Consider the following 26563-nt stretch of genomic DNA (forward strand, 5'->3'; position numbering starts at 1 on the left):
GACGCCAATTTGATTAGTGACTAACCGAACCCACATGGGAAAGTATTGGAAGGCGTAAGATTTATGCTTTAGGAAATACACCCACATGTACCTTCAACAATTAGCATGTAGCAGAGAGATCCATTCAAGGAGGGGGTTGGGGATTGGCCACTCAAGTCGAAATGAATCAACTTGAGGATTCCCTGAGCACGATGAGTAGCATGTTGTGGGAACAGTGAGCGATGCTGCTTACCCATTTAACATGGTTGGCATACATCCTTTGTCAGTTTAAGGCGCTGTGCTCAGCTTGTCGGTAGGTGCTAACGTTCACTAAGGTTTCAACCTTAGTATAGATATTAATTAGTGCCAGCTTGCGGGGCACTAATTAATATCTAGTATCCGAATATGGATGGATAAGGTATATATAGATATAGATATATATAGAAACTAGTGCCCGATTTCGCTTGCGGGCACTATCTATATGGCAGTATCCGAATATGGATAAGGTATATATATATATAGATATATATCGAAGCTAAGCTATATTTACACTAATTAAAAAGCACGCAATGAATGGTTTTTCTACACACTGGGAGTGGGTGAGGTGTACAGAAAAATCCGGGACTGTGGTTCACACTAAAAGAGTTTTAAGATTTAGAAAGCCGTACAAACATATCACCGAGACAGGCCGACAGGTATCCGCACTTTCCTGAGAGGAAGCTCCATCACCACAACCCTAACTGAACCCCCAATGCGCATCCTGACCTGCCTTTGCTGATTTTCTTGGCACTAGGGATTCGCTCACCTGTGCAGAATCTCTGGCTGCGCTCCCACATTCTTCGTTTGTTGTTCTGCATCCAGCATCTGTCTTCTGGTGACTTCCTGAGTATCAGGCTTTTCCAAACTTTCTCTCTGTATAGGGTTTTGCAGTGGCAAAACAGTTGAGTAGCTCTTGGCTTCTGGTGGTGGAAACCCTAACTGAACCCTGATTTCTGCTCAAAAAGCTTTGCTTCTTCATTCATCATCTGTACCCTGTTGTTTTTACCCCGAGAAGTGGAACTAATGTTTTGCTTTTAGGATGTGGTGATCTCTCCTAAGGCTGAGAATTCACGTTTTGCGTCTGCTTTTTCATCCAACATCTTCCGTTGTGCAGAAGAAGCAAGCTTTGTCAAGCCTTTTTTGGCTGTAGGGTCTGGTAAACTACGTTCACAGGCTTTCAGCAGAGCGAAGCTCTTAGGTATGGCTTTTACCTCTTAATCTGGCTCTAAATGAGTCCAATTAAAGGAAAAGAAGCAATGCAAACCAGCATTTTAGAATTGATCGTCTTTTTTTTTTAGCATTTTTCGTCACCAAGGCAGGCTTTCGTTTGCAGCTTCATCGTTCAGATATCAGAGGCTGAAATGGATCTCAAGAACGTAGGCATGAAGCGTCTGATGCCTTCGAAATCCATGGACGAACACGTGCGGCAGCTTGTTCCGGAGAAAGTCTCTGAAGATGATAAGCTCGTGGAATACGATGCGCTCTTGCTCGATCGTTTCCTTGAAGTTCTTGAAAACTTGTATGGTGAAGACATAAAGGAGACGGTAAACATCCAGTCCTCGTTGTCCGAGTTATCACCACTCGTGCGTGTGAGAGAAGAGGGTCTGGCCGTTGTGTTTTCTCTCCTTTTTGAGAAATCTCTTGTCAGAGAGGTCTAGCCTTTGTGTGGCTTGTGGGCCTTTTGCTTCCATCTTCCGTGGCTTACAGGCTATTTTATATCAGTCTGATTGATCGATGGTTTTTTTTCAGCATCTGGATGATCAGTGAGGTTCAGTGTTAACATGGTTTTGCTTCTGTTGGCTTGCTGCTTGAAGATTTTCTGTGTAGTAGAATCCTGCATGGGTTTCTGATGTTTGCTTCTGTTATGATCTTTGTGTTTTCTTCCTTTGTTTTGCTACGGCTTATACTGTTTTTTTTTTGTTTGGTTTTGTCAAGGTACAATGCTACTATGGACTTGCAGGAGAGTACAGCAGTCCTGAAGGTCACTCTGATTCAGAAAAGCTACAGGAGCTAGGAAAGTCTCTGAACACATTGAGTCCAGGGGACTCCATTCTAATTTCAAGCTCTTTCTCTCACATGCTGAATCTGGCAAACCTGGCAGAGGAAGTGCAGATAGCTCACCGCCGACGCTTGCAGCACAAAACTGGTGATATTGGTGATGAGAGTTGTGCTTTGACGGAATCAGACATTGATGAAACCTTCAGAAGGCTTGTCTATGACCTACACAAGTCACCAGGGCAAATTTTTGAGGCGTTGAAAAACCAAACAGTAGACTTGGTTTTAACAGCCCATCCTACACAATCTGTGCGTCGGTCACTGCTGCAGAAGCACGGACGGTGTGGTTATTTTGCTTATGCCTTCTATGCTTATTTTTTCAGAATATGGTACAGTTGTTTGGGCTGAACATGTCTACTGCTGCTAGTATGTGCAACAGTTGTGACATCATAATTGAGCTTGCATTTTAGTTGAAGTCATTTTCATGGTATCAATAGTCAACCCACAGAATTTGCCTTTGGGTTTTACTGCTACCATTTTTCTGTGTGCCTTTGTGTAATGGTATGATGCCTCACTCTGCAAAAACAAAGCGGGGTTAGAGGTGAATAGACAGGTTAACATATGTTTCTGCCTGTGTTAGCAGCGTGCTCTGCATTAATTATGTTTTTTTTCTTTAAGTTACACAAAATTTGTTTCATGAATCTTGACATAGTTTTGTGATTAGCCTATTTAGAGGATGCAAGTGATGTTTCTTTAATGGGCTATAAATGTGGGTAGTTTTGTCAAAAACACAATTTGTGTGCTGTGGTTCTAAGCCGTGAACAAGGACTGATGAGTTTTGAAAATGTGAAGTGTTTGTTGTTCCAGTTGATGTTCCCCTCTTCAAAGGGGTTCAAAGTACATGTTTCTGGGTTGACCAAGTATATGGATTGAAGAAGCTTAAAATCTGTTGTTTATGCTAGGAATTTTTTCTAATGGCAAAACTTATATTGAAAAGTACCTCGTCACAATCACAATTCAAGTTGGCTCTGATGGCCATGACTCTTTTAATTATCTGGAGGAATACTGAAATTCCTGGATGTTGCATGTCTTTTTTTTTTCTTTCCCCAGAATTCGTAGTTGTTTAGCTCAACTTTACCGGCCAGGCATTACTCCTGATGAAAAGCAGGAGCTTGACGAAGCACTACAAAGAGAAGTAAGGCAGTGTCTGAACTTTTGTCATATTTCTGACGGCATCAATCAAAAAATATTATTCAGCCGCTAGCCTATATGCTATCGATAACGTTGTTGGCTGTAATCTCTTTCACCCCACATATTTCAGATACATGCTGCTTTTCGAACTGATGAAATCAAACGCACTCCACCTGCGCCACAAGATGAAATGCGGGCTGGCATGAGCTACTTTCACGAAACTATCTGGAATGGATTGCCCAAGTTTTTACGTCGTGTGGACACAGCCCTTAGCAATATTGGTGTCGATGAAAGGTTGCCCTACAATGTGCCGTTGATTCAATTCTCATCTTGGATGGGGGGTGACAGAGACGGTACGTATTCACGTCTCTAATCTGTTTATATTATTGTGTACTTGATTTGCGCATGATTAGAAGGTGTACTTGCTTTTTTCAAGCAAAAAAATCCACTTGTTCTGTTTTATCAGGTAATCCTAGAGTGACACCAGAAGTTACCAGAGACGTGTGTCTGCTAGCAAGGTTGATGGCATCAAATTTGTATTTCTCACAGATAGAGGATTTGATGTTTCAGGTGAGTTAGAATTTGTTGTTTGTCATCCATGGATGTATGCAGTACAATGGGTCCTTCCCGGAAAGCCTTTGCAATGATTTCCCTCACAGGTGTTTTAGAAGACCCTTGCACCTTTAGTGTGTCCTAGTCATTCTTTTCCTTGAATATAAATGGCACTTGGGCATGCTCCTGGATTCATCTAGGTATATCTTATGCTGTATTAGTGGACATGCAAATTTCACATTGTGAAGTTTTTGTCGAAGTCGCAGCCAGTTGATATTGTGTTAATTCTTTCTATCTTTAGTGGTGCATATGCCCTATCAACTACCTTTTTGTTGTAATAATTCTTTCTATTTGTTATGATGGTTAGTGCTAGGCCTCATTATGGTTGAGTCTACCTTGTATCTCCGGAGCTCTGACAGAAACTCAGTACACAGATCTTTGTATAAATGTATGTTCTTATGTGTGTGCGTGGGGTGTGTGTATGTGTGGGAGCATATATTGATACCAAGTTCTACACTCACTTTTGGGCACTGATGATGTTAGTGGAGATGTTGTAGTATCTAGTCCATACTATGCATGATGGAGTTGATGGTTTATTGTCTTGTGGATGACTACCATGAGGTTATAAATTGCACTTTCTTAGAAGGTGAATTTGGGCATGCTCCTGGATTCATCTAGGTATATCTTATGCTATATTAGCGGACATGCAAATTTCACATTGTGAAGTTTTTGTCCAAGTTGCAACCAGTTGATATTGTGTTAATTCTATCGTTAGTGGTGCATATGCTCTATCAACTACCTTTTTGTTGTAAATCTTTCTATTTGTTATGATGGTTAGTGCTAGGCCTCATTATGGTTGAGTCTGCCCTGTATCTCCGGAGCTTTGACAGAAACTTAGTACACAGATCTTTGTATGGATGTATGCTCTTATGTGTGTGTGTGTGTGTGTGTGTGTGTGTGTGTGGGTGCGTGGGGGGGAGTGTGTGTGGGAGCATATATTGATACCAAGTTCTACACTCACTATTGGACATTGATGATGTTAGTGGGGATGTTGTAGTATCTAGTCTATACTACGCATGATGGAGTTGATGCTTTATTGTCTTGTGGATGACTACCATGAGGTTATAAATAAATTGCACTTTCTTATAAGGTGAATTTGGACATGCTCCTAGATTCATCTAGATTATATGCATCAACTGCATTGAGTAGAGTCCGCTTCTAGTATGCTTTTTTCTGATTGTTTATTTTTTCTGACTGTTTATTTTTAGTTGAGAGGTCTGTTTCTTTTTTTGAAAACCCCTACTTTGCAAATGATACACAATAAGTGTTCATGATTTATGAGATTACCATTTCTCCTGTTTTGGGCAGTTTTTACCAACCAGTGCTTGTCCAAGTTCAACATTTAGTTTGACATCCACTGTTTTGGAGGCTGTAAGTCCTCCAATTAATCATAGAATTGTTCTCTGGATTGCTGATGTTACTGTACTTGTTTGTTACCTCTTCTATTTCAGCAATCAATCACAGAACCGTCTTTGGGTTGTTGATGTTACTGCACGTGTTTGTCACCTCTTCTATTTCATCCTCTATGCTTGGAATGCTTTACATAGTTACGGGTGATGGTTTCATCCATGCACAATGCAGTAAGGGTGGGTGGGACATGGGCAACAACAATAGGCCTGAAGCTGTGGGAGTCTTCTTTCAGCCCTAAGCATTGCATAGCAACTCTTGATGCAAGAATAATCAACATAGATAGAGAATAGAGAGAGAGATCACTGTGTGTTTCAGTACACTTATATTTTACAAAAAGGTACATCATTCTGGTTGTCTTTAGCAATCCCAAAAGTCTATCTAAAGAAGGCAATTGGATGTAAGTGGGTGTATAAAGTCAAGTATAATGTTGATGGTTCAGTGAGCAAGTATAAGACAAAATTGGTTGCCAAGGGCTATGCGCAAACTTATGACATTGACTATGGGGAGACGTTCAGCCCGGTTGCAAGAATGGCAACCATGAGAGCTGTCATTGCTATGGCTGCAAAAAAGGATTGGTCTTTACATCAGATAGATGTAAAGAATGTCTTCTTGCATGGTGATTTGAAAGAAGTATACATGATGGAGCTGTCAAATGCACATCGAAAATTAGAGACAATTGTTGTAGAGAACAAAATGTAGAAGAGAGAGGAGAGAGAAGCTGTATAAACTCTGCTCTATACACAAGATCCGGTACAATATTGAGTGTGGGAGCAAGGATGGTATTTATTTCACCCCTAGGTGCTGGTTGGCCAGTCAAAATAGTCGATAGGACCTACAACATATCCACGATTGTGAAAAAGGATAGTTGGCCAGCAAAGGACAGCAGTCGAGCAGTCCTGAGAGAGTCGGCCAGTACATGACAGTCTCCCATGACCCAGAAAAATGAGAAAAATACATGGAAAGATAGAAAAAAATGGAGAAACAGTGAAATGGGCGGGCACACCCACAACAATGGCCCTGGTGTGTAATGTACAGATAGGAGATGACTACTAACACCTCCTCTCAGCTCCTGGATGTGGAACCAACCCTAGTGAGTTGGAGTGTTGTCGGAGCATTGCCTAAGGTAGAGACTTCGTGAAGAGGTCCACCGCATTGTCCTCCGTCGAACAATAAACAAGCAAGATGTCACCAGTCAAAATCTTCTCACGAACAAAGTGATATTGTATCTCTATGTGCTTGGTCTGGGCATGGAAGATCGGGTTCCGAGCAATAGCCAGAGTCCGGTTCTTTCGCTTAACCACTCCATTCTCCGAAGACGAGCCTGTATTGGCGAGCTCCCGCTTGATGCCATGTTCCGTCCAAAACCGCACAAACGCATTAGAAGAGAACTCTCCTTCTTTGTCAGCTCGAGAGTCTTTATGTGCAATCTAGACTCCTCCTTCACAATAACGTGCCACTCCTTGAATCGAGCAAAAGCTTAGTTCTTTTGGGAAAGGAAATAAACCCATGTAAATTGTCTACAATCATCAACAAGCAACATAAAGTACAAAGAACCTCCCAAAGATGGGGTCTGCATAGGTCCACATAAGTCAGTGTGTACCAACTCCAAAGGTTTCGAAGCCCGCCTAGTAGCTTGCTTCGAAAAAGATTCCCTGTGTTGTGTACCACGGATGCAAGAACTACAGCGTTCCTGTCTGCTACCAACATCTAGGAAGCCATCCACCATCTGGTCCGGAAAGCCCACTGCAGCGCATCCACATTCAAGTGGCCAAAATGGAAGTGCCACAAGTCACCGATTTGAGTGCTTGTCAGAGAAGAGAGTGCTGAGAGTTTGTAGATACCATTCTCCACTTTGTCTTCTGATACAACTTGGCCTGTTTGTTTGTCCCGTAGAGCAACAGAATGCTCCTCAAATTCCACTCGGAAGCCAGTCTTGCAAACCTTATGCACTGACAATAGATAAAAACCAAGTGCTGGGACGTAAAGAACATGAGAGGAATGCTTCCCTCCTTTGCCATCAGAAATAATCTCCATCTTGTTCTCACTGTGAATCGGTATAGTGGAATTGTAGCCAATGAAAATGCAACCTGACTGCTGTAAGGAAGGAGTCATGTGTCTGAAAGCACTACTATCGAGAATCCACTCCCGAGTATCCTTGGCGGTGAAACCAACTCCCTCCCTGCTCGAAGAAGATGAAGTATCTATGACCAAAATCTCCAAGTGTACAAAAGCTGGAACTTGGCAGCAATTGAAGGTGAAGAATCAACATTCTTCTCGGTACTCCGCTTAGGACATTTTCTCCAATAGTGGCCCTTCTCGCCACAATTGTTACAAGTCTGCTTGGCCTTCAAACTATCATGCTTTGAATTGAGCTTCTTCTCAGAAGACTTCTCCGATGAAGACTTCCCTTTGCCCTTATTGTTGTTATTGTTACGGCCTTTTCGACCACTGGCCAGTCAAGGCCGCAGAACCTCCGCCCTGTGGAGGGTTCGTAAAATGTTCTTCCTGGTCCAAGACCATAGTCACAAGCTCCTCCCATGTGATGGTGCTGAGCCTGCCACTGGTGATCAAAGAGGAATAGAAAGTGTTAGAAGTCATCTCGTCTTTATTGAAGGGCCTTTGTTGTGGGTGTGCCCGACCTTGTAGGTCATTTTTCCTCACTCCTTGCATTTTTTCCCTTTATCTATGGCTTGGGGGGGCAGTCCTGAGTTGGCAGGTGCATATAGCCTGGTCGACTGTACCCGACTGTGTGTGGACACCTTTTTGGTGTTGGTCGACAGTGGACAGTTCTGGCCGACTGGTCTATGTGGCAGGTCGTGGAGTTTTGTGCCTGTCTGTGGAGCAGGCCGACCGCCACTTGGGGGCCATATAAAATGGCCCCACAGCCTTTGTCACTTGTGTATTGTATTCGGGAACTTCTTGTGTATACATAGTAGAGTTACACGCCTCTCTCTCCATTGCTATCTATTTTCTGCACTTGCTCTTGTGTTTCCAGATTTTGTCATCATCTTATCTGCGTATTCTGACATGGTATTAGAGCCCTAGGCTCTTGATAGTTCTTGGGAGTTGTGTGAGCAAGAGGGGGACTGTTGTGTTGCTGATTGGTGGACTGTTTAGGAAGAGGAGAAGCAAGAGAACGGCGGGCTGATTTGCTGGACAGCCACTTGCAGGTGTAAGTTCTTCTTTGTTCCCACCCACCCACCCTTTTTTCAGAGTACATTCCCGCAATGGTAGATTTGGTAGAGGTGGCCGAGAGGCATGTGAAGATCCCTACACTTCCCACGTTCCCGGTGGACCGTCAGTTGGACGAGAACAACTACGGCATATGGAAGGTTATGATGGAATCTGTTCTGGAGTATTATGACCTTGCTGATTTCATCATTGTTGGGGTTCCACGGCCGGAGGTAGAGGAAGGAGAGTTACCGTTGATCCGTAAGGACCGGAAGGCATAGGCACAGTTGTGGGATCGTGTCAACGCCAGGGTTCGTTCATTTATCTTCCGCAATTGCACACCGCAGGTAATCAATCATGTTAAGCATATGATGTTGGCTAGAGGTATATGGCAGCATTTGGCTTCTCTTTACAACAGGGTATTGCCCATGAAGAGGATTTCCTTGGAAGTATAGATGCGGGTTATGAGCCCTGCAAAGTCGTCGACGATGCGGGAGCATATTAACAAGTTGCAGGCTCTTCAGCAGGAAGTTCTCCAGGCTGGGAAGGAGATATCGTCAGAGGACATGGCCATAACGTTGCTGTCGCATTTGCCCTCTCAGTACTCAGCATTTTACTCGTCTTTGATTACCAGTGGCAGGCTCAGCACCATCACGTGGAATGAGCTTGTGCCCATGGTCTTGGACTAGGAGGAATGATTCACGAACCCTCCTTAGGGTGGAGGTTCGGAGGCCTTAACTGGCCAACGGTCGAAAGGCTGTAACACGGGCAACGGAAAGGCTTCATTGGAGAAGTCATCTGAGAAGAAGTCTGACGCTGATCGTGAGAAACTAAAGGTAGAGGGGACCTGTAATGATTGTGGTGAGAAAGGCCACTATTGGAGGCAGTGTCCCAAGGGGAAGACCGAGAAGGGTGGAGATTCCTCAGTGTAGCAATCATGAAGACTCCGGCTTTTGTGCACTTGGAGGTGATGGACACTGATGTTTCATTTTCTGGAGGACTCTCCACAACGGATACTCGGGAGTGGATTCTAGACAGTGGTGCTTCCAGGCACATGACTCCTTCCCGTTCAGATTCACAGGATCTTTGTAGGTACTCTGGTCACATTCTTACTGGGGATACATCCACTATCCCAGTTCACAGTGAGGGTAGGTTGGAGATAGTTCTCGATGGCAGATGGGGAAGTATTTCTCCCGGGTGTTGTATGTTCCGACACTTGGTTTTCATATGTTGTCAGTGCATCAGGTTTGCAAGACCGGCATACGGGTGGAGTTTGATGAGCATTTTGTTGCTCTCTGGGACAAAGCAACAGGCAAGGTAGTTTGGGAAGGCGGAGTGGAGAATGGAGTTTACAAACTTTCCGCACTCTCTCTCCTAGGTCCTCAGTTTTGTGAAGAGTAGCAGTCTCGTAATGGCCACTTAAGTGTGGATACGTTGCAGGTGTAGGCTTTCCGGGACCAGATGGAGGATAGCTTGCCAGTTGGTAGGAACTTTCCAGTACTGATGTTGGTGGTTCTTGTGTTCGTTAGTCAGAGGAAACTGAACAGGTAACTTATGCTCTGATGTCTCGTAGTATTCGGGACAAAGAAACTGAACAGGTAACTTATGCTCTGATGTCTCGTGTAGATGATGATGTTCTTTCCACGGGGACCTCTCGAAAAGCCAGGAAGGTGGCAGTTGATTACTTGCAGAAGGAGGTGGATTCTCCAGGCTTTGTGGTTCCGGATTCAAAGGGGGTGGTTGACAGGTTTCAGAAGGCCTTGCGTGGTCTTCAGCAGGTTTCCAGGACTTGGCTTTGCACCGTAATAGGTGTTGATTCTTGTGAGCAGTGTGATGCCTCTTTGACTCGGAAGCAGAATGGTTCATTGATTTGGTTGATGGACACTAGATTGGACGCGAGCTTCCTGATGAGGATGTTGAGCACATGGTTGCAGATGACTCTTTGGGAGACAGGATTGCGTATCTTGTGGTTTCTGCAGCATGCGAAGGATCATGGACTCTTTTACACAGGAGGGGGATTGATGGATGGAGTCCGACTCCACGGTTGGAGTGACTCAGATTGGGGAGGAGATCCAGACACGAGGAGATCTACCAGGAGCAGTTTTATGGAGCAATAAGAGGCAGTCATCTTTTGCCTTGTCGTGGACAGAGGCAGAGTATCGAGCTGCTTGTGATGCTACTTGCGAGGTGGTGAGGTTGCCGAGGTTGCATGGCAGGATTGGGCCTCTACTGGAGGAACCCACAGTCATCGAGAGGCACTTTGTTTGTGAACGGATCGTTTGCTGATGACATCTTGCTAGAGTTCTGTTCGACGGAGGACAGTTCGATGGACCTCTTCACGAAGTCGCTACCTCAGGCTTTGCTCAGGCGGCACCCCAGCTCCTTGTGGTTGGTTTCACAGCCAGAAGCTGAGAGGGGGTGTTAGAAGTCATCTCCTGTCTTTACTGAGACACCAGGCCCTTTGTTGTGGGTGTGCTCGTCCTTGTAGGTGTTGTTCTCATTTTTCCTCACTCCCCGCATTTTTTCCATTTATCTATGGCTTGAGGGGGCAGTCCTGAGCTGGCAAGTGCATATATCCTGGCCGACTGTACCCGACTGTGTGTGGACACCTTTCTGGTACTGGCCGACAGTGGACAGTTCTGGCCGACTGGTCTATGTGGCAAGTCGTGGAGTTTTGTGCCTGTCGGCTGCCTTTGGAGCAAGCCGACTGCCACTTGGGGACCATATAAAATGGCCCCACAGCCCCTTGTCACTTGTGTATTGTATTCGAGATCTTCTTGTGTATACATAGTAGAGTTACACGCCTCTCTCTCCATTGCTGTCTATTTTCTGCACTTGCTCTTGTGTTTCCAGATTTTGTCATCATCTCCGCTGCGTATTCTGACAAAGCTGAGTACTGAGGTCAGATGCGACAGCAAAGTGATGGCCATGTCCTCTGAAGATATCTCCTTCCCAGCCTGAAGAACCTCTTGCTGAAGAGCTTGCAACTTGTTGATGTGCTCCCGCATCGACGAAGACTTTGCAAGATTCATCACCTGCATCTGCACTTCCAAGGAGATCCACTTCATGGGTGATACCTTGTTATACAGAGAAGCCAAATGCTGCCAAATCCCTCTGGCCAGCGTCATATGTTTGATATGATTAATCACGTGTGGTGTGCAATTAAGGAAGATGAAAGAACACACACGAGCATTGACACGATCCAATAACTGTGCCTCAGCCATAGTCACAGGGGACGGAGGGGACGGACCCTTGGAACGGGGGGACGCCGTCTCGGGAACACTCTGGGACGGGGACGGACGGGGACGGACGGACGTCCCCGGGCGTCCCTCACAAGGGATGGCGTTCCGGGGACAGATCCAAGAGGGGACGGTTGCATGGGAACGCCTGCAGGTTACTGTTTGGGCAATGGTCACATTTTTGACCTTTTCTTTTGGCCATTTGGGAGGGGCTTTTCATGGGCCTTTAGCCTTGGCCCATAGGCCTTGAGCCTTTGAGGCTTTGGGCCTTGACCTCTCTCTTGCCTCCCTCCCTATAAGAAGACACACACACACACACACACTCCCTCACACTTCAAGCTTTAGCTTCACACACACACACACACTCTCCCTCAAGCGGCAAGCCTCAAGGGCCAAGGTCTCAAGTTTCAAGCTCTCACACAAGCAAGCTGTAGCCTCTCAAGACACAACACTCTCTCAAGCTTCACACACACACACACCCACACCCCACCCATCCTCACACTCAAGTTCTCCCTCAACTTTCAAGGCTCAAGCCTCACTCACTCACTCACTCTCTCTCTCTCTCTCTCTCTCTCTCTCAAGCTATCAAGTGACAAGGAGGCATCCATCATCCATGGCATCCTCCTCGTGGCAGTGGCTCTTCAAGTTCCAACTACCTGTAGAAGGACGACGGGATGGACATGGTGGGATGAGGTCAATCACACCCCATCCCCTCATGGAGGTGGTGCACAGCCATGGACATGCAAGCTTTGCCCGTATAGGCGAGTGGGTGGTACTGACAAAGTAATTTTTAAGTGCCGTTCCTACCCTCGTCCCCGTTCCTTACATATGGCCGTCCCCGTCCCCGTCCTCCGTTACCGTCCTCCATCCCTTGTGACTATGGCCTCAATCCCCCGTTCTTTCCGAGTAGAGGGTAAACGCTTCCCGTCCTCCAACTTCGGCCGTGGAACACCAACCACAATGAAATCAGCCAAGTCATAAGACTCCAAGATAGACTCCATCATTACCTTCCATATGCCGTAGTTGGTCCTGTCCAACTATCGATCCACGAGGAATGTGGGGAGAGTAGGGATCTTCACGTGCTTCTTAGCCATCTCAAGTAAGTCAGCCATCGCAAGGGTTCACAAGGTTTTGTGAAGGGAGGGTGGGCAGGAAGAAAAATGAAGAGGCTGGAAATAATATGCAAGGTGGCTGTCCAACGGTGATGGCTGCCTTCTACCCGATCTCCAAGTCTCGAACAGCCTAAGTAATCTCCAATCAGCACCACAAATCAGCAAACCCTCAAGCTCCCATTGTCTCTGAGCTTCAAGCCACTTGGGGCTTTGATACCATGTCAAAATGCACAACGGAAATAAGAGACAACTGCTGTAGAGAACAAAACGCAGAAGAGAGAGGAGAGAGAAGCTGTATAAACTCTGCTCTATACACAAGGCCCGGTACAATATTGAGTGTGGGGGCAAGGGTGAGCCACCCCCAAGTGCTGGTCGGCCAGGTCAAAACAGCCGACAGGACTACAACATGTCCATGACTGTGAAAAAGGACAGTCGGCCAGCAAAGGACAGCAGTCGGGCAGCCCTGAGAGGGTTGGCCAGCAACAGAGAAAGTCGGCCAGCACATGACAGCCCCCTACGACCCAAAAAAATGGGGAAAATACATAGAAAAATAGGGAAAAATGGAGAAACACCTAAATGGGTGGGCACACCCACAACAATGGCCCTGGTGTATAATGTACAGACAAGAGATGACTACTAACAGCAGCCACCAGTTTATGAGAGTGAAGCACACCAAGATTTTGTGTGTAGGTTACGCAAAGCCTTGTATGGCTTGGAGCAGGCACCAAGAGCATGGTCAAACAAGATCGGGGAGTATTCTCCCCTTGGAAGAGAGATGTCCAACAACGAGCAATGAGATGCCTTTTATAGGCCTGGCTGACCTGCTGTCGGTGAATTCCATGGATGTGCATAAATCTATTTGCTGTTGACTCCATTAGATAGATGCTCAACTGCTGGCCGACAGTAGCAGCTGCTCCAAAGCCTGATGTTTTATCTGCTGCCAATCAGGGATTAGCCTGGGATTAAGCATGTCCATGACAACTTGGAATGCTTTATGTAGTTTTTTATAGATTAGATTAACTGCTGTTCTATGTTGTCTTGTTTTGGTGTTTTTCAACTGGAGAAAAGAAGCAGCTTGTGCCCTCTCTTGCTACAGTCTTGCTGATGCCAAGGACAAGCAGTTTGCCATTCGCCCAGCAAGCTGCTGCTACGGCTTTTTACCTTAACACTGTTGAAAGCTTCTTCATTTATCAATATAGGACTGCTTGACCTGAAAGATGGTGCTGCAAGAGAACCGTGGAAGCTAAAGAATAAGCCACTCATTTTTGCAACCTATATGAATTGCTGACATTGCTGAAGTGCAACGAATGATTTGCCCTACAATAGCAAACAGGAGAGGGTGGTTGGAGTAGTGCCTTGTACACAGGAGACAATGTGATCCTGCAGGCTGCTCGTGGCACTTTCTAGCTGCTCTAGTTAGGAGGAATGGCTTTTTTACTGACTTGGGACTTCTCTACCAGTTCTCAGCAGCTGCTCAGCTGGTTGGTCTGCTGCTTGTTGATTTGACTAGTACACTCAAATCTGTAGCTTGCTCGGTCTTGGCAAACTCTCTCGTCCACCAGCTGCTGTACCACCAATTCCACATGCTCCCACTAGTGCTCCAGACATTTATTTTAAGAGAATCCACATAAGGGCCGAGTTATGTTGTGAATTGGATAACTTTGGGGAGTTTATGGGGGAACAAGCCCCTTCAAGGTCCTTTCCAACATCACACTGGCCTTTACAATCTTGTTGAATGCAGCCCCTTCCATCCCTGTTTTGAACCCTGCAGGTTATAGAAAGATCAAGAGGCCATACTTTTCACAATTCTGTGCTCACCCCTTCTGGAAAAAGACTGAAAGCTCATGTGTGCAAGCTGTAATAATGGATTGTATGGACAGAGGCTGACACATTTATGGCACAGTTTTGCAGTATAGGCAGAATGGTTGTGTTGTTTAGATGTCACGTTTCATGCTAACGTATGTACATTCATGTTTTGAATGCCGTCTCACTTCATTTGTTATGGTGAAGAGGTTTTTTTTGTTTTTTGTTTTTCCAAATTTTTGTAAGGAACGTTTTACAGACCAGCATTTCTTCATATATAACTGTAATATTTTCAATTTTGATGAGCCCAGGCATTCAGTTATTGATACTGCTTTTGTTTTTTGATAAACTCTAAACCTTTGAGTCTCTCATGTCTGATGATGTGAAATTTATGATGTTTTTTAAATGGAGTTGAGTATGTTTAGAGGATTTTTCGGGCATAATGCAAAGTTTTGCGAATCTCTGTTTTGCAGCTATCCATGTGGCGCTGTAGTGATGAGCTCAGAGCTAGAGTTCAGCAGCTAGAAACATCCGCTAGGAAGGATGCAAAGCATTACATGGGTAAGGGCCTGCATTCTCTTTGATCTGGTAAAATACAAAAGCTCCAAAGATTTTTTAAAGTTTTTGAATGAGACTGCTTTATATGGACACACATTTTAAGAGGAGTCAAAAGAAGCTCTTGGGTAAACCAAGTTTACTTTTATGCTACAGAGTTTTGGAAGCAGATACCACCCAATGAACCCTTTCGTGTCGTACTGGGGGATATTCGTGATACTCTATACCACACCAGGGAACGAATGCATCAGTTGCTTTCTATAGGGAAGTCCGACATTCCAGATGAAGATACTTTCACTTCTGTTGATCAGGTCTGTTGCTGAGTTTCAGTAGTAAAAGATTCTCTCTTGTAGCCTATGTGGCTCATGCTGATTTTGTAGCATGCTTGAGTCTATGTAGTTTAGTTGAGTGGTCTAGTTGGATTCTGTCATGTTATTGTCTTTCTTACCATACATTGAATGTGACTTCAGATTCTTGAACCTCTAGAACTGTGCTACCGGTCACTCTGCTCGACTGGGGATACATCAATTGCAGATGGCAGTCTCCTCGACTTTATGCGTCAGGTCTCTTGCTTTGGGTTAAGCCTTGTGAAACTAGACATCCGCCAAGAGTCCGACAGGCACACAGATGTGATGGATGCCATTACAACCCATTTGGGTGTTGGTTCCTACAAAGAGTGGCCAGAAGAACAGCGGCAGGAGTGGTTGCTGACAGAACTGAAAGGAAAGCGCCCTCTCTTTGGTGCTGATCTGCCGAAAACAGATGAGATATGTGATGTACTTGACACATTCCATGTAATAGCGGAGTTGCCACCTGATTCTTTTGGAGCTTACATTATCTCTATGGCAATGACTCCATCTGATGTTCTGTCAGTGGAGCTATTGCAACGTGAATGCAGGGTTACTCATCCCTTGCGAGTTGTTCCTTTGTTTGAGAAGCTAGCGGATTTGCAGTCTGCACCTGCAGTTCTAGCCCGGCTGTTTTCTATTGATTGGTATAGAAACCAGATCAATGGTAAACAGGAGGTTATGATTGGCTATTCTGATTCAGGTAAAGATGCCGGTCGGCTTTCAGCAGCATGGCAACTATTCAAGACTCAAGAAGATCTCATATCAGTAGCAAAACAGTATGGTGTTAAGTTGAACATTTTCCATGGACGTGGAGGTACAGTAGGTAGAGGAGGAGGTCCTACACATCTTGCTATATTATCTCAGCCTCCTGATACTATTCATGGCTCTTTGCGGGTGACTATTCAGGGGGAAGTCATTGAACAGTCTTTTGGTGAAGAACATTTGTGTTTCTGCACACTGCAGCGTTTCACTGCTGCTACGTTGGAGCATGGCATGCATCCTCCCAGGAAACCCAAACCGGAATGGCGGGCCTTGATGGATGAGATGGCTCTGGTTTCAACCGAGGAGTATAGGTCAATAGTATTTGAAGAACCAAGATTCATGAAATATTTCCATCTGGTAAGGGAGTCTTGTTCCATTGAGCGTATATCAAGCTACCAGTACTTCTTTTTTTGGTTCAAACGACTAGTTTTATCTTCTTCCCTTACCTCAACTTTTCACATTCCTTACAGGCAACTCCAGTCTTGGAGTATGGGCGCATGAACATTGGAAGCAGACCATCCAAGCGGAAACCCAGTGGAGGCATTGAGTCATTGCGTGCAATCCCTTGGATTTTTGCATGGACGCAGACTAGGTTTCACCTTCCTGTTTGGCTTGGTTTTGGTGCAGCTTTTGAGGCAGTCTTGGAGAAGAATCCCAACAATCTGCAAGTTCTTCAGGAGATGTACAGAGAATGGCCTTTTTTCAGGGTGACAATGGACCTAGTAGAGATGGTTTTTGCAAAGGGAGATCCTCGTATTGCTGCTCTTTATGATGAGCTCCTTGTCAGTGATGAGCTGAAGTTCTTTGGTGACATTCTTCGAGCAAAATATGAAGAGACAAAAGGCCTTCTATTGAAGGTATTATTATTGTCATTTGCATACTTGTCTGCTGTATGTTGTACATGTCATAGCTGGTTGATGAACTTGATGGATATAATGCCCAAAATCCCTAATAACATGCACAAAATCAGCAATTCTTCAACCAATCGACCCTGACGTATCTTCAAGGCTACAAGAATCTTTGACTGCACAATGAAGAGAAAGCATGGGTGTTGCATAGAAGTCCTGTTTCAGTCCTAGTCTTGTTAGCTACTTTCCAAGTATTCATCAGGCTTGAGAAGAGTTGATAAATCTTATGCTAGGTATCTAGTCAGCATGTTCTGTTAACATGCCACATCATCACATGTGCCATGCAAGCATGCCTAGTCCATGATCACGAGTAAGTAATGACGTCAGCAAGATCAAGTTTCCATCACAAGGTAAGAGGTTAGATTCTTGTGGAGGAGGCACGAGGGTAAGTTGGGCTAGGCCGCCTTATTTTATTTAAAGAGGTTCTCCTTGTGTTCGTATTTAAGGGGTAACCTTCAAGGCTCGTACTTTATTGTTCTTGTAATCCAAGTATGTGTCCTCCTATGCTTCCCTGGTGCAGTTTTGCTTTTTTAACTCCATAAATTTTCTGGTGAGCTTTGATACAGGTGGTAGAGCATGAAGAACTTTTGGGAGGTAATCCATATTTGAAGCAACGACTGATACTACGGGATCCATACATCACCACACTGAATATACAGCAGGCTTATACTCTAAAGAAGATGCGTGAAGCTCACTTCTGGCCTGTAGCCACGCAAATACAGCCTAGAAGTTCTGCTGCCGAGCTAGTTTCACTGAACACAACCAGTGAATATCCTCCAGGGCTTGAAGATACTTTGATCCTTAGCATGAAGGGCATTGCCGCAGGCATGCAAAACACTGGATGAACCGGATGAGTCTATCATGTAAGTTTGTGAAACGTCTTTGAATTTAAATATGTTTCAATGTATGACTACATCTCACAACTTTTTACCTGGTATTTGGTAGGTAAGTAACAAGTAATCCTTATTGTGATTTGACCTTTTCCTACCAAGCAAGTGGGTGCCAACTAAAGATTTTGTCAAAGCAAGGAAGAATGAAGTATCTATAAGTTATCGCAGTTGGGTGGTACAAGTCTTCCCTCTGTTTGCTGTGGAGGCATTGACAATGTTGCGACGAATACAGAATGTATACAGCAAGTACGCACACTATGTCAGGGACCATCGTTGAGCTACATCAAGTGCTTAACAGTGTATTTATTTATTGAAGTTATTATGTGTGTGTGTGTGTGTGTATATATATATATGTATATGTATATAATCAATATATGAAATTAGTTGTAGTGCGCACCACAGGTGAATGGCGATTGATGCTTGTATTTTATGTGTACGTATGTGCAGAGGGTTTGTAAACAAACATGTCATTCAATGAGTCTTCCAAAGGGTCTAATCTGCTTTCTTATGTTTCGACAACGTAGGAAGTGATGATTATACCTTTTCTTTTGTTTTTTGTGCATGTCATCTGCCAAATTGGACCAGTGAAATTATTTGCACTTCTTTTGTATCCTTGTTAAATGCTTCTTCTCTTGTGAAGTGGATAGGTCTTCTTAATTGTATTCCCAAGTTTTTCATGTGCCACAAAGAGCTAGAATATAAGCTTCTCTTCTTTGTGCTTCTACAACTGGATGTATGGGAATGCCAAAGTTTGCATCAATGAAAATGTGGTTGTGCATGTGCTATCGATCCCTAGATGTCCCTTTAAACCAATGCGAGGAGCCCTCGAGGGAGTTGTGAAGAGGACTAAGAAGAGATCTCTCCAGGTACATCAGAAAGGGAATCACTTGGAAGAATACATGGGCCAAGTGGGTAGGAGGTGATGACCAGTGAAGGGCCAGTAAGCTTTCAGTATCACTCTCTTGAATGCATGAGAATCTTACAGGATCCAGATGTGCCTAGCAAGTTGGAAGCAGTGGGCCTGCAGGGAGCTGTGTAAAATGTGTGATGCCATGATGCCAAGCTGTGTGTAGAATACGTGATGACATATGACATGGGAACCAAGATAGGACAGAAGTAGAAGTGATAACACTATGGACGCCTTCAAGGATGCCTTGCAGCTGCCTGCTCAGGCAAGGAAGCATAACGTAGGCCAAAAAGAGGAGATGCCACTACTCAATTTGATGCACATAAAGGATTTCAACAACAATGGCATTGAGTGCAAGAGTGTCAGGGAGGTAGCAGACCAGAAGGCTGACAGAGATGCTCATGTAGGTTAAGCCCACTGCATCTTCAGTCAGTAGCAGTTGCTCCCATCAGTATTGGATTCAGGCACCATTGTGTAGAGTAATAGCCCAATGGGTTATCATTAGGGTTGGGGAAGCCCATGTCAGTTTTCTCGATCTTCACACCCCCACTAGGGTGGCGGAGCGTACCGAGTTTTGGGAGTTTGGATACAGATGTGGCAAGAGCTCCCACAGGCAGATTTCTTGAGTTTGGGTTGGGACTTCAACATGTTAAGAGGAGGACTGGACACCAAATCGGGAGCACAGTACTCTCCGTAGCCTCTGCTGGTGACACCTCGCCTCTGTTTTCTCCTCTCAGAATTAGTCGTAGACATGCACAGTCTAGGTTTCTTCCCTGCTCCCTTACTCATCCTCCTCCGACCCTTATGGTCACTCTGCAAGGGCCAGCCAACTTGGCTGTTGTCCTTAGTTGTGTGCAGGTGAAGCTTCTAGTCTTTAATGGTGCTATTATGGAAGATGTTGAAGATCATGTGTGGTCCCTAATGCAGAATCTCTTGCCAACTGCTTTCAAGATTGAGCTACTCCAAGGCAGCAGTCCCCCAGCTCTATCAACTCTTATCAACTCTCCATGTAAGGCGAGTGAATCAGTGGTCCAACTCATCACGTGGGGTAAAAGTGCGTGTAGCTCGCCTACCTCAAGTCCTTGACAACTACATGCTTAAACAATGGGTGCTCTGGGCTCTGGACGAGTGGAAGAGGAGAGACTTTTCTCCTCAAGGAACCTTGCAAGATTCCAAGACCGAGCCACTTAGCTAGAGAATGCTCATCTATAACGAAGTGCGGTCCCTCTTAGCCCCCTCGTTTTCCCCAGTTTGTCCTCAGCCTCGGCACCACCCCTGGTCCCTCTAGCCCCAGCAGTAGCTTTGACATCGACATTGGCCTCCACCTCCCTAGACGAGCTGCCGAAGCTCAAGAAGAAGCATGAAGACTTCAAGAGGTCTGAGTAGGAGAATGTAGTTGTTGCAACACTGAGGAGAGAGATTGAAGAACTCAATCAAAGCGAAATATCTCAAGGCCAGCCCATGGTGGACAGCATGCAACCACTCAAGGGCATCTTCCAACTATCCTTCCAAGACGTTCTATTCTTTCTGCTCAAAGGGTGGCCACGAGGACAAGGAATATTGTTACCTGAAGGGCGGTTAATCCAGTAATGAATTCTCCAAGGGGCAACCCCTCTGAATGCCTTCATCACAAGTAAAATGCCCCACTTGGGTCTCTTGTTGGGACTATCACTACCACCCATGCTCCACTAGGGTCTTCTGTGGGGGCTACCCACTTCGGTCTCTGGTGGGGACTGCCACTTGGGTGTCCAATGGGGCCTACCATCACCACCCATGATCTTGCTTAAACAGTGCGGCGAACTTGGTGGCAGTACCCTTCTCGGCACACCATCCTGCCCTGGCAATTGCCACTTGTGGGGACACTACCACTTGGGTCTTTTGGGGACTACCATCACCACCCATGATCTTGCTTAAACAGTGCGGAGAACTCGGTGGTGCGGTACCCTTCTTGGCACAGCATCCTGCCCTGGCGATTGCCTCTCTCACCTTACTTTACCCGTGATTGAAGCCTCATATGCCCAACCTCCTCAGTCTCCATTTCACATGATGGCTAGAGTGACTTGCCGACGCTCCCCATTCTGGGGCGTAAGCGATGACATACAACCCACCCCCTCCAATGCAAGTGTAACACCAAGCATGCCAAGGTGTATGCGGTTGTCCCCTCTTAAAATCCAAAAAATGGGACCTAGCCTCTCGAGAGAAACACCAACTGGCGCCCCCCAAACAATCCACTATGCCTCAAAGTTGTGCTTTTGCATTTGCATTTTCTTCTTTATCATTCCTTGTCATAATAAGAATATCCACTTAAAGTACCAAAATTATAAAATTGCTTCGTTCCATCTTCACAAAGAGTGAAGGGTCCACATAGTTGTCGAAGTCCATATTTCTAAAATAATTTGAGAATCTATCAAACCATGCTTGAGGTGCTTGCTTTAATCCATATAAAGCTTTCTTTAATTTCATACTCTTGAGGTTGCTCCATGTTAACCTCTTCTTTCAAGTAACCATTAAGAAAAGCATTCTTTATATCCATTTGATGAAATATCCATCCTTGATTTTCTCCTAAAGAAATAATGGTGCTCATCGTGATAAAGTTTCTTTATAGTTTACTCCATAAGTTTGTGCATATCCTGTAACAACAAGTTTTGCCTTAAATGTGTTAACACTTTCAATTCGAGTTGTATTGATCTTATAAATCCATTTATATCTAATGTCTTTATGCTATTTTTATATGGTGTGAGATCCCAAGTTTGATTCTTTTGAAGAGTATCAATCTTTTCATCCATAGCCGCTTTCCATTCATGGCTTTTCATAGTATCCTTAAACCTTTTTGGTTCTTCCCATTTTGTCACCTTTGTTATATCAGCATAATGTTTAAACATAAAAGAGTTATAAGTTAACCTTTGAACTAGATGTCTTATCCTTGTAGACCTTTGAAATTGAATTTCTTCAACATTTTTATTTTTTGATTAATTTGAGGTATCGCTTCTTGAGTATCACTAATGCTTGGCTCACTAGTGATGGTGTGAAAACCTCCTTTCCATGGAGGTATCTTCTTCTCTTGCTTCTTTGTGTGAAGGTTGAGCCTCACAGCTCGTATCTAATGATGATCTTCTCATGTTTCTCACAACATCCGTGCATCTCATCAAAGTCATTATCTTTGTTGATATACATCTCGTTGTTTTTTATAAGATCATATAATTTGTAGACATTCTTTTGTAAATCAATTTCAATGACCACATCTCAAAGCTTTTGGCTTAAGCTTTGTTCATATCTCATTTGACATATGTGGATGAGATACGTATCCAAATATATTGAAGTTTGTTACAATAGCTTTTCTCTTGTGATGTCACTGAATCTTTAAATACCTAATGAAGAATAGTATAAAATTCAAATAATATAAAGAATATGACCATTCAATTAAATACAAATCGACTAAAGTATGCATGAAATAAATTCGCAACAAGAGATAGAGTAGAAAGTACCACACACGATAAGATTGGGTGCAATCTTCTCTCTCAAGAGCATGTAGCTTTTATTTTTTACGACTTGAATATTTGTAGAATCGTATTTCACAAAAATACTCTAAGAAGCTAATAATAGTTATGTGTACAATTTGGGCTTGCTTTTCTCACTTTTGGGTTTTTCTTTACATATTATTGATCATATTAAAGTTTATAAGGTTTGTACATATTAAAATCTTTGCTCAAATGTAAATATTAATGGGTCTTTATATATAAAATAACTTTGTGCTCACTTGCACATAAAATAATGTCACCACATGAAAGGCTATAAATAATTTATGAAAATTTAATATATGATTTAGCAAAATGATATCCATCTTCATGCCACCGCTCAATCCACCATTTATACGACACCTCAATCGGTATCCTTATGTTATTTATCTTTTATTGTTCCTTCTTAGTCCTCTGAAAAATTTCTTTTGAAATTTCTCTCGAAGTTCTCATTCTTTATATAAGAACTCGAGAAGAGAGTCAATCTGTTCTTGAATTGTAAGATGTTGTAGTAAGTCTCCCATAGTTGAAACTAAAGAAATAACAAAATTTTTAATGAGAAAAATTGCTAGAGAATACATATCTTATCGTTATAATATCGTTGTAATCATCTGGTAAAAATAATTTTAACACTCCAAAGACGTGAGTTTTTATGTTTTTCTATACGTAAGGAATATAAACTTAAAATAAATTATTGAATAATTAAAGTTAGAATTAAAAACTTGTGTTTGCACTAATATTAAGAACATTAACTGAAATAATATTTGATATCATAATAATAACAGGTAAATTAATCATGGGTATAAAGATATAGGGATATCAATCGTGAGATGAAAAGTTATTTGATATGAGAATGGAATTTGACATGAATAAAAATAAAATAAATGTTAAAAATTAAACAATAATTTTTATAATTCTCTACTGATGTGGGTGTAGTCAGGTACAATTATTTTTTGGGGTGGTAACTTGGTTTCAAGATAATGAAGTCGAGTTATAAATTTCTCATTAGATATTGATGGTCATCCTCTATGTTATATCCGCGAATGGTGTTTATTTGTTCCATGAGGTGACAAAATCGGATGTTCGGAGCATAGACTATAGTATTGCCAATAGGTATGAAGATAAAACATTCTTCGTGATCATGTGTTCAATATTTTTGACTTTTCGTCCTGTTGTTGATTGTTGAAGATCCGTAGTAAATATTAAAATAGAGTGTTATTCCGTTCGGATAAATATGTTAGATGGTTACACCATGAGCCATAGGAGTTCCGAAGGCGAATAAGAATCGTGAGGTGATTGCCGAGTCATAATGCTATAGACATAAAATTTTTGGCATGAGAACTCTTTGAGTTTAGTTGGTGCGGTGTTTTACAACTAATTTTGGTCTCATTTTTGGAGGTTTTTTTTAAGAGTACAATATATAGAGTTGAGTTTTTTAATACATTCAAAATTGAAGCACAAACATGAATACGATAAAAGCTAGCAGCAATTTTAACAATCTTGATTCGTAAAGAATGAAAAACATATTTTTTGAGAGTGTAATTCAAAACTAGGTTAAACAAAAATGAATTTGTCTATATCTTTTGTCTAGGCCAAGGGTGCTAAGAGCCCTGCTCATACAATCTGAAAAGATGACGGAAAAAAGTGTTCATGAGATTTGTAATGGTTATAATTCGGAAAGCTGCTAAGTAATTGGGGATGTGGATGCGAATTTCAGACACTATATTAAAAAAGAAAAGAATGTGTAATTTGGATAAGGCATATGGGAAAACATGATGGGTCATGGCTGTGATGTCAAAATCTACGACCTTTGTAGCTGAATCCCAAGCTATTCCACGTGACCATAAGATAAGAGGTTCCCATCCATGAAGAAAAGTCCAAGAAGGAGGTTTGTGGTCAATGAGTTTCTCCACCAAGAGGTAAATGTGGAGTTCTTAAGTGTCTTGAAGGGTGTCCTGAGATCAAAGACATATTAGCCATTGTCGATATAAAGTCTAAGTCAAAGTAAGAGAAGTTTCGTTTAAGGATCCTGACAAATTAGCTTGTAAACATAGTGTTTTTGCCAAAATATCGAGGTAAAGTTTTCATAAATGTTTCAATCATAAAACTAGAAAAGGTTTTTTTTTATAATGGAATATAGAACTTAACAAAACATGAAATATAAGTTTAAGTTAAATTCTTTGTTTTTGCTATGCTTTAAGCTTTTAAAGTAAAATCGTACTTTGTTTTCTCTTTAAAAGGTAATTAAACTAAAGCATTGGTTTAAAGAAAATTAATGGTAGACTAAAATTTAAATCAAGGTATTTTAAATTTATAACTCAAAAGCGATAGATTTAATAGTTAGAAATAGCTATATTATTAGCTCTTAGCTAAACTTATGAATGCGATAAGAGCTTTATAAGGATGTAAAGCTTTTGAAAATACGAAGCTCTAAAGCTTAAATGCTTTAGTTTTACAAAAATAAGCAAATGTTTTTAATACCTTCTAACTAGGTTATTAAAAAAAAGTCTCACTGAATTCTGTCCGACGGCCAGAGTATAGGGTGGGGGGAGCGGCCTCTCTCTATTTTTTTTTGGTAACTATTAAGTTGAAGAAGCTTTTGTTTTAAAAGCTTAAATTAAAGTTTTGTTAAAGGGCTTGGCTTTAAGCCTTTCTCCTAAAATAAAACGGCACAACGCTTGTGTTAAGAGAAACCCGCCAATCGCAATGCGATCAGAGTGGATAGGGAGGCGACAATGAGCAGAGAAAGATGGAGGCGCAACAATGCATAGCTCTCCAACAAAAATAATATATAAATAAATTTGTATCATTTAAATCCGTCGCTTTATAGCTTTGGTAAAAAAGAAAAAGAGTGATTAGCGCTCAGCACAAAAAGGGGGAGGAAGGAAAAATAATAAATTGAAAGAGAAAATATGTTTGCACAACCCTTATCCATCCATGATAGATTTCTTGCTCCCTCAATCTCCAGAAAATCAGAGAGTGGGGCTAAGGGTTTTGGGTTATGGTTAATCCATTCATACGGTTGGATTTGAGGGCGATAGAGTATAGAGTAAAACTACTTTCAATCTCGAAGCGTGGTTTTTTTGGTTTCAAGAAGAAGGTGATGATTTACTCCCATCCCTTGATCAAAACCTTCATCCAAGGGTCCATAATTTTTCCATGAACCTTCCAATTTTTATCCACAGATCCTTGAGCTTTTTACTACTCTACCCCAAGGATTTTAGAGAGTTTCGTCTATTCTTCCAATTAAAGTATCCCCTGCTCTGCCTCTTCCATAAGATGCTAAATATATTTTTATTAAATTACATGTTCCATTATACTCTTAAGTGAGGTTTTTGTGGTTTTAAAGAAGAAAATATATATGAAAATAGACTAGAAGTTTTATGTTGTGTGTGAATATGTTCTCCTATTATGCTTTCAAACTTCAGGTTGGGTTTATGTAGCGATTCCATACTAGGTCTATACCCTTGGCATATCGACCGAACCCCCATCCTTGTTGTGTGGTGCCTTCTTTATTTTTTTCTTTTTTGCTACACCTAAGCAAAGCTACCCCACTTTAGTCACCAATGGAAGTACCAATCTGCTTCTTGCAACATTGAGTTCTACAAAAGGATGGTACAATTCATCGTAGCACATTGTAATAGGTGTTGAAATTGTATCTGGTATGCCTTGATGTAGTTTTTGGTCCCTTTAGGTGTTTTCTCTTGCTTTGCTCTTTGTCAGATCCCCATCCTTGTCTTGTGCCTTCTTCATTTTCTTCTAAAAATACAGTTTTTTTGCTACACCTGAGATTGTTATAATGGAAACTAATTGGTATGCCTTTATGTAATAGGTATGAGTATTGCCCAATCTTTATCTTTAAATTGGGATGAATACTTTTAACCTCCCCATAGCTAACAGAATAAAATATGGGCACATGTAATAGGCTTTTTCGGCAAATGCACTCCACAATAGCTATGAATGCTGCCATGTATTCAGCTTCACACCTAGATGTGCCTACTATCGGGCTGCTTCTTGTTGAGCCATGAGATGCATGAGCTGCCTAGAAGGAAACAATATCCACTAGTTGACGCTCTTGTGTCAGAACATCCTGCCCAATCGCTCTATCACTGAACACAAGCATAA

At 42.7% G+C, this 26563-nt stretch overlaps 1 protein-coding gene across 2 annotated transcripts; it reads left to right on the forward strand.

Annotated features, from left to right (window-relative positions):
• The first annotated feature begins 538 nt into the window (after positions 1 to 538).
• LOC147633485 (phosphoenolpyruvate carboxylase 2-like) lies at positions 539 to 18512 on the forward strand. Of its 2 annotated transcripts, none has more exons than XM_086806575.1 (12): positions 539 to 1216; positions 1352 to 1562; positions 1954 to 2354; positions 3124 to 3208; positions 3335 to 3557; positions 3671 to 3774; positions 15025 to 15112; positions 15263 to 15417; positions 15577 to 16575; positions 16689 to 17075; positions 17693 to 17989; positions 18072 to 18512. In XM_086806575.1, exons 2-11 carry the CDS (start codon positions 1380 to 1382, stop codon positions 17969 to 17971), a joined length of 2904 nt encoding a protein of 967 aa, XP_086662701.1. In that variant the 5' UTR covers positions 539 to 1216; positions 1352 to 1379; the 3' UTR covers positions 17972 to 17989; positions 18072 to 18512. The 2 variants fall into 2 exon arrangements, with proteins under 2 accessions (XP_086662701.1, XP_086662702.1); XM_086806576.1 differs by having other exon boundaries at positions 18077 to 18512.
• Positions 18513 to 26563: the final 8051 nt, after the last annotated feature.

The sequence above is a fragment of the Cibotium barometz genome, chromosome 12 (genome assembly GCF_041138505.1).
Source record: "Cibotium barometz isolate CiBa-2024 chromosome 12, ASM4113850v1, whole genome shotgun sequence".
Lineage (NCBI taxonomy): Eukaryota > Viridiplantae > Streptophyta > Polypodiopsida > Cyatheales > Cibotiaceae > Cibotium > Cibotium barometz.

Bases quoted from the DNA above. Each gene is read 5' to 3' on its own strand.
- LOC147633485 (XM_086806575.1), top strand. From the start codon at position 1,380: ATGGATCTCAAGAACGTAGGCATGAAGCGTCTGATGCCTTCGAAATCC. The intron at 3,209-3,334 runs GTAAGGCAGTGT...CACATATTTCAG, and splicing joins ACGAAGCACTACAAAGAGAA to ATACATGCTGCTTTTCGAAC. The intron at 3,558-3,670 runs GTACGTATTCAC...CTGTTTTATCAG, and splicing joins GATGGGGGGTGACAGAGACG to GTAATCCTAGAGTGACACCA.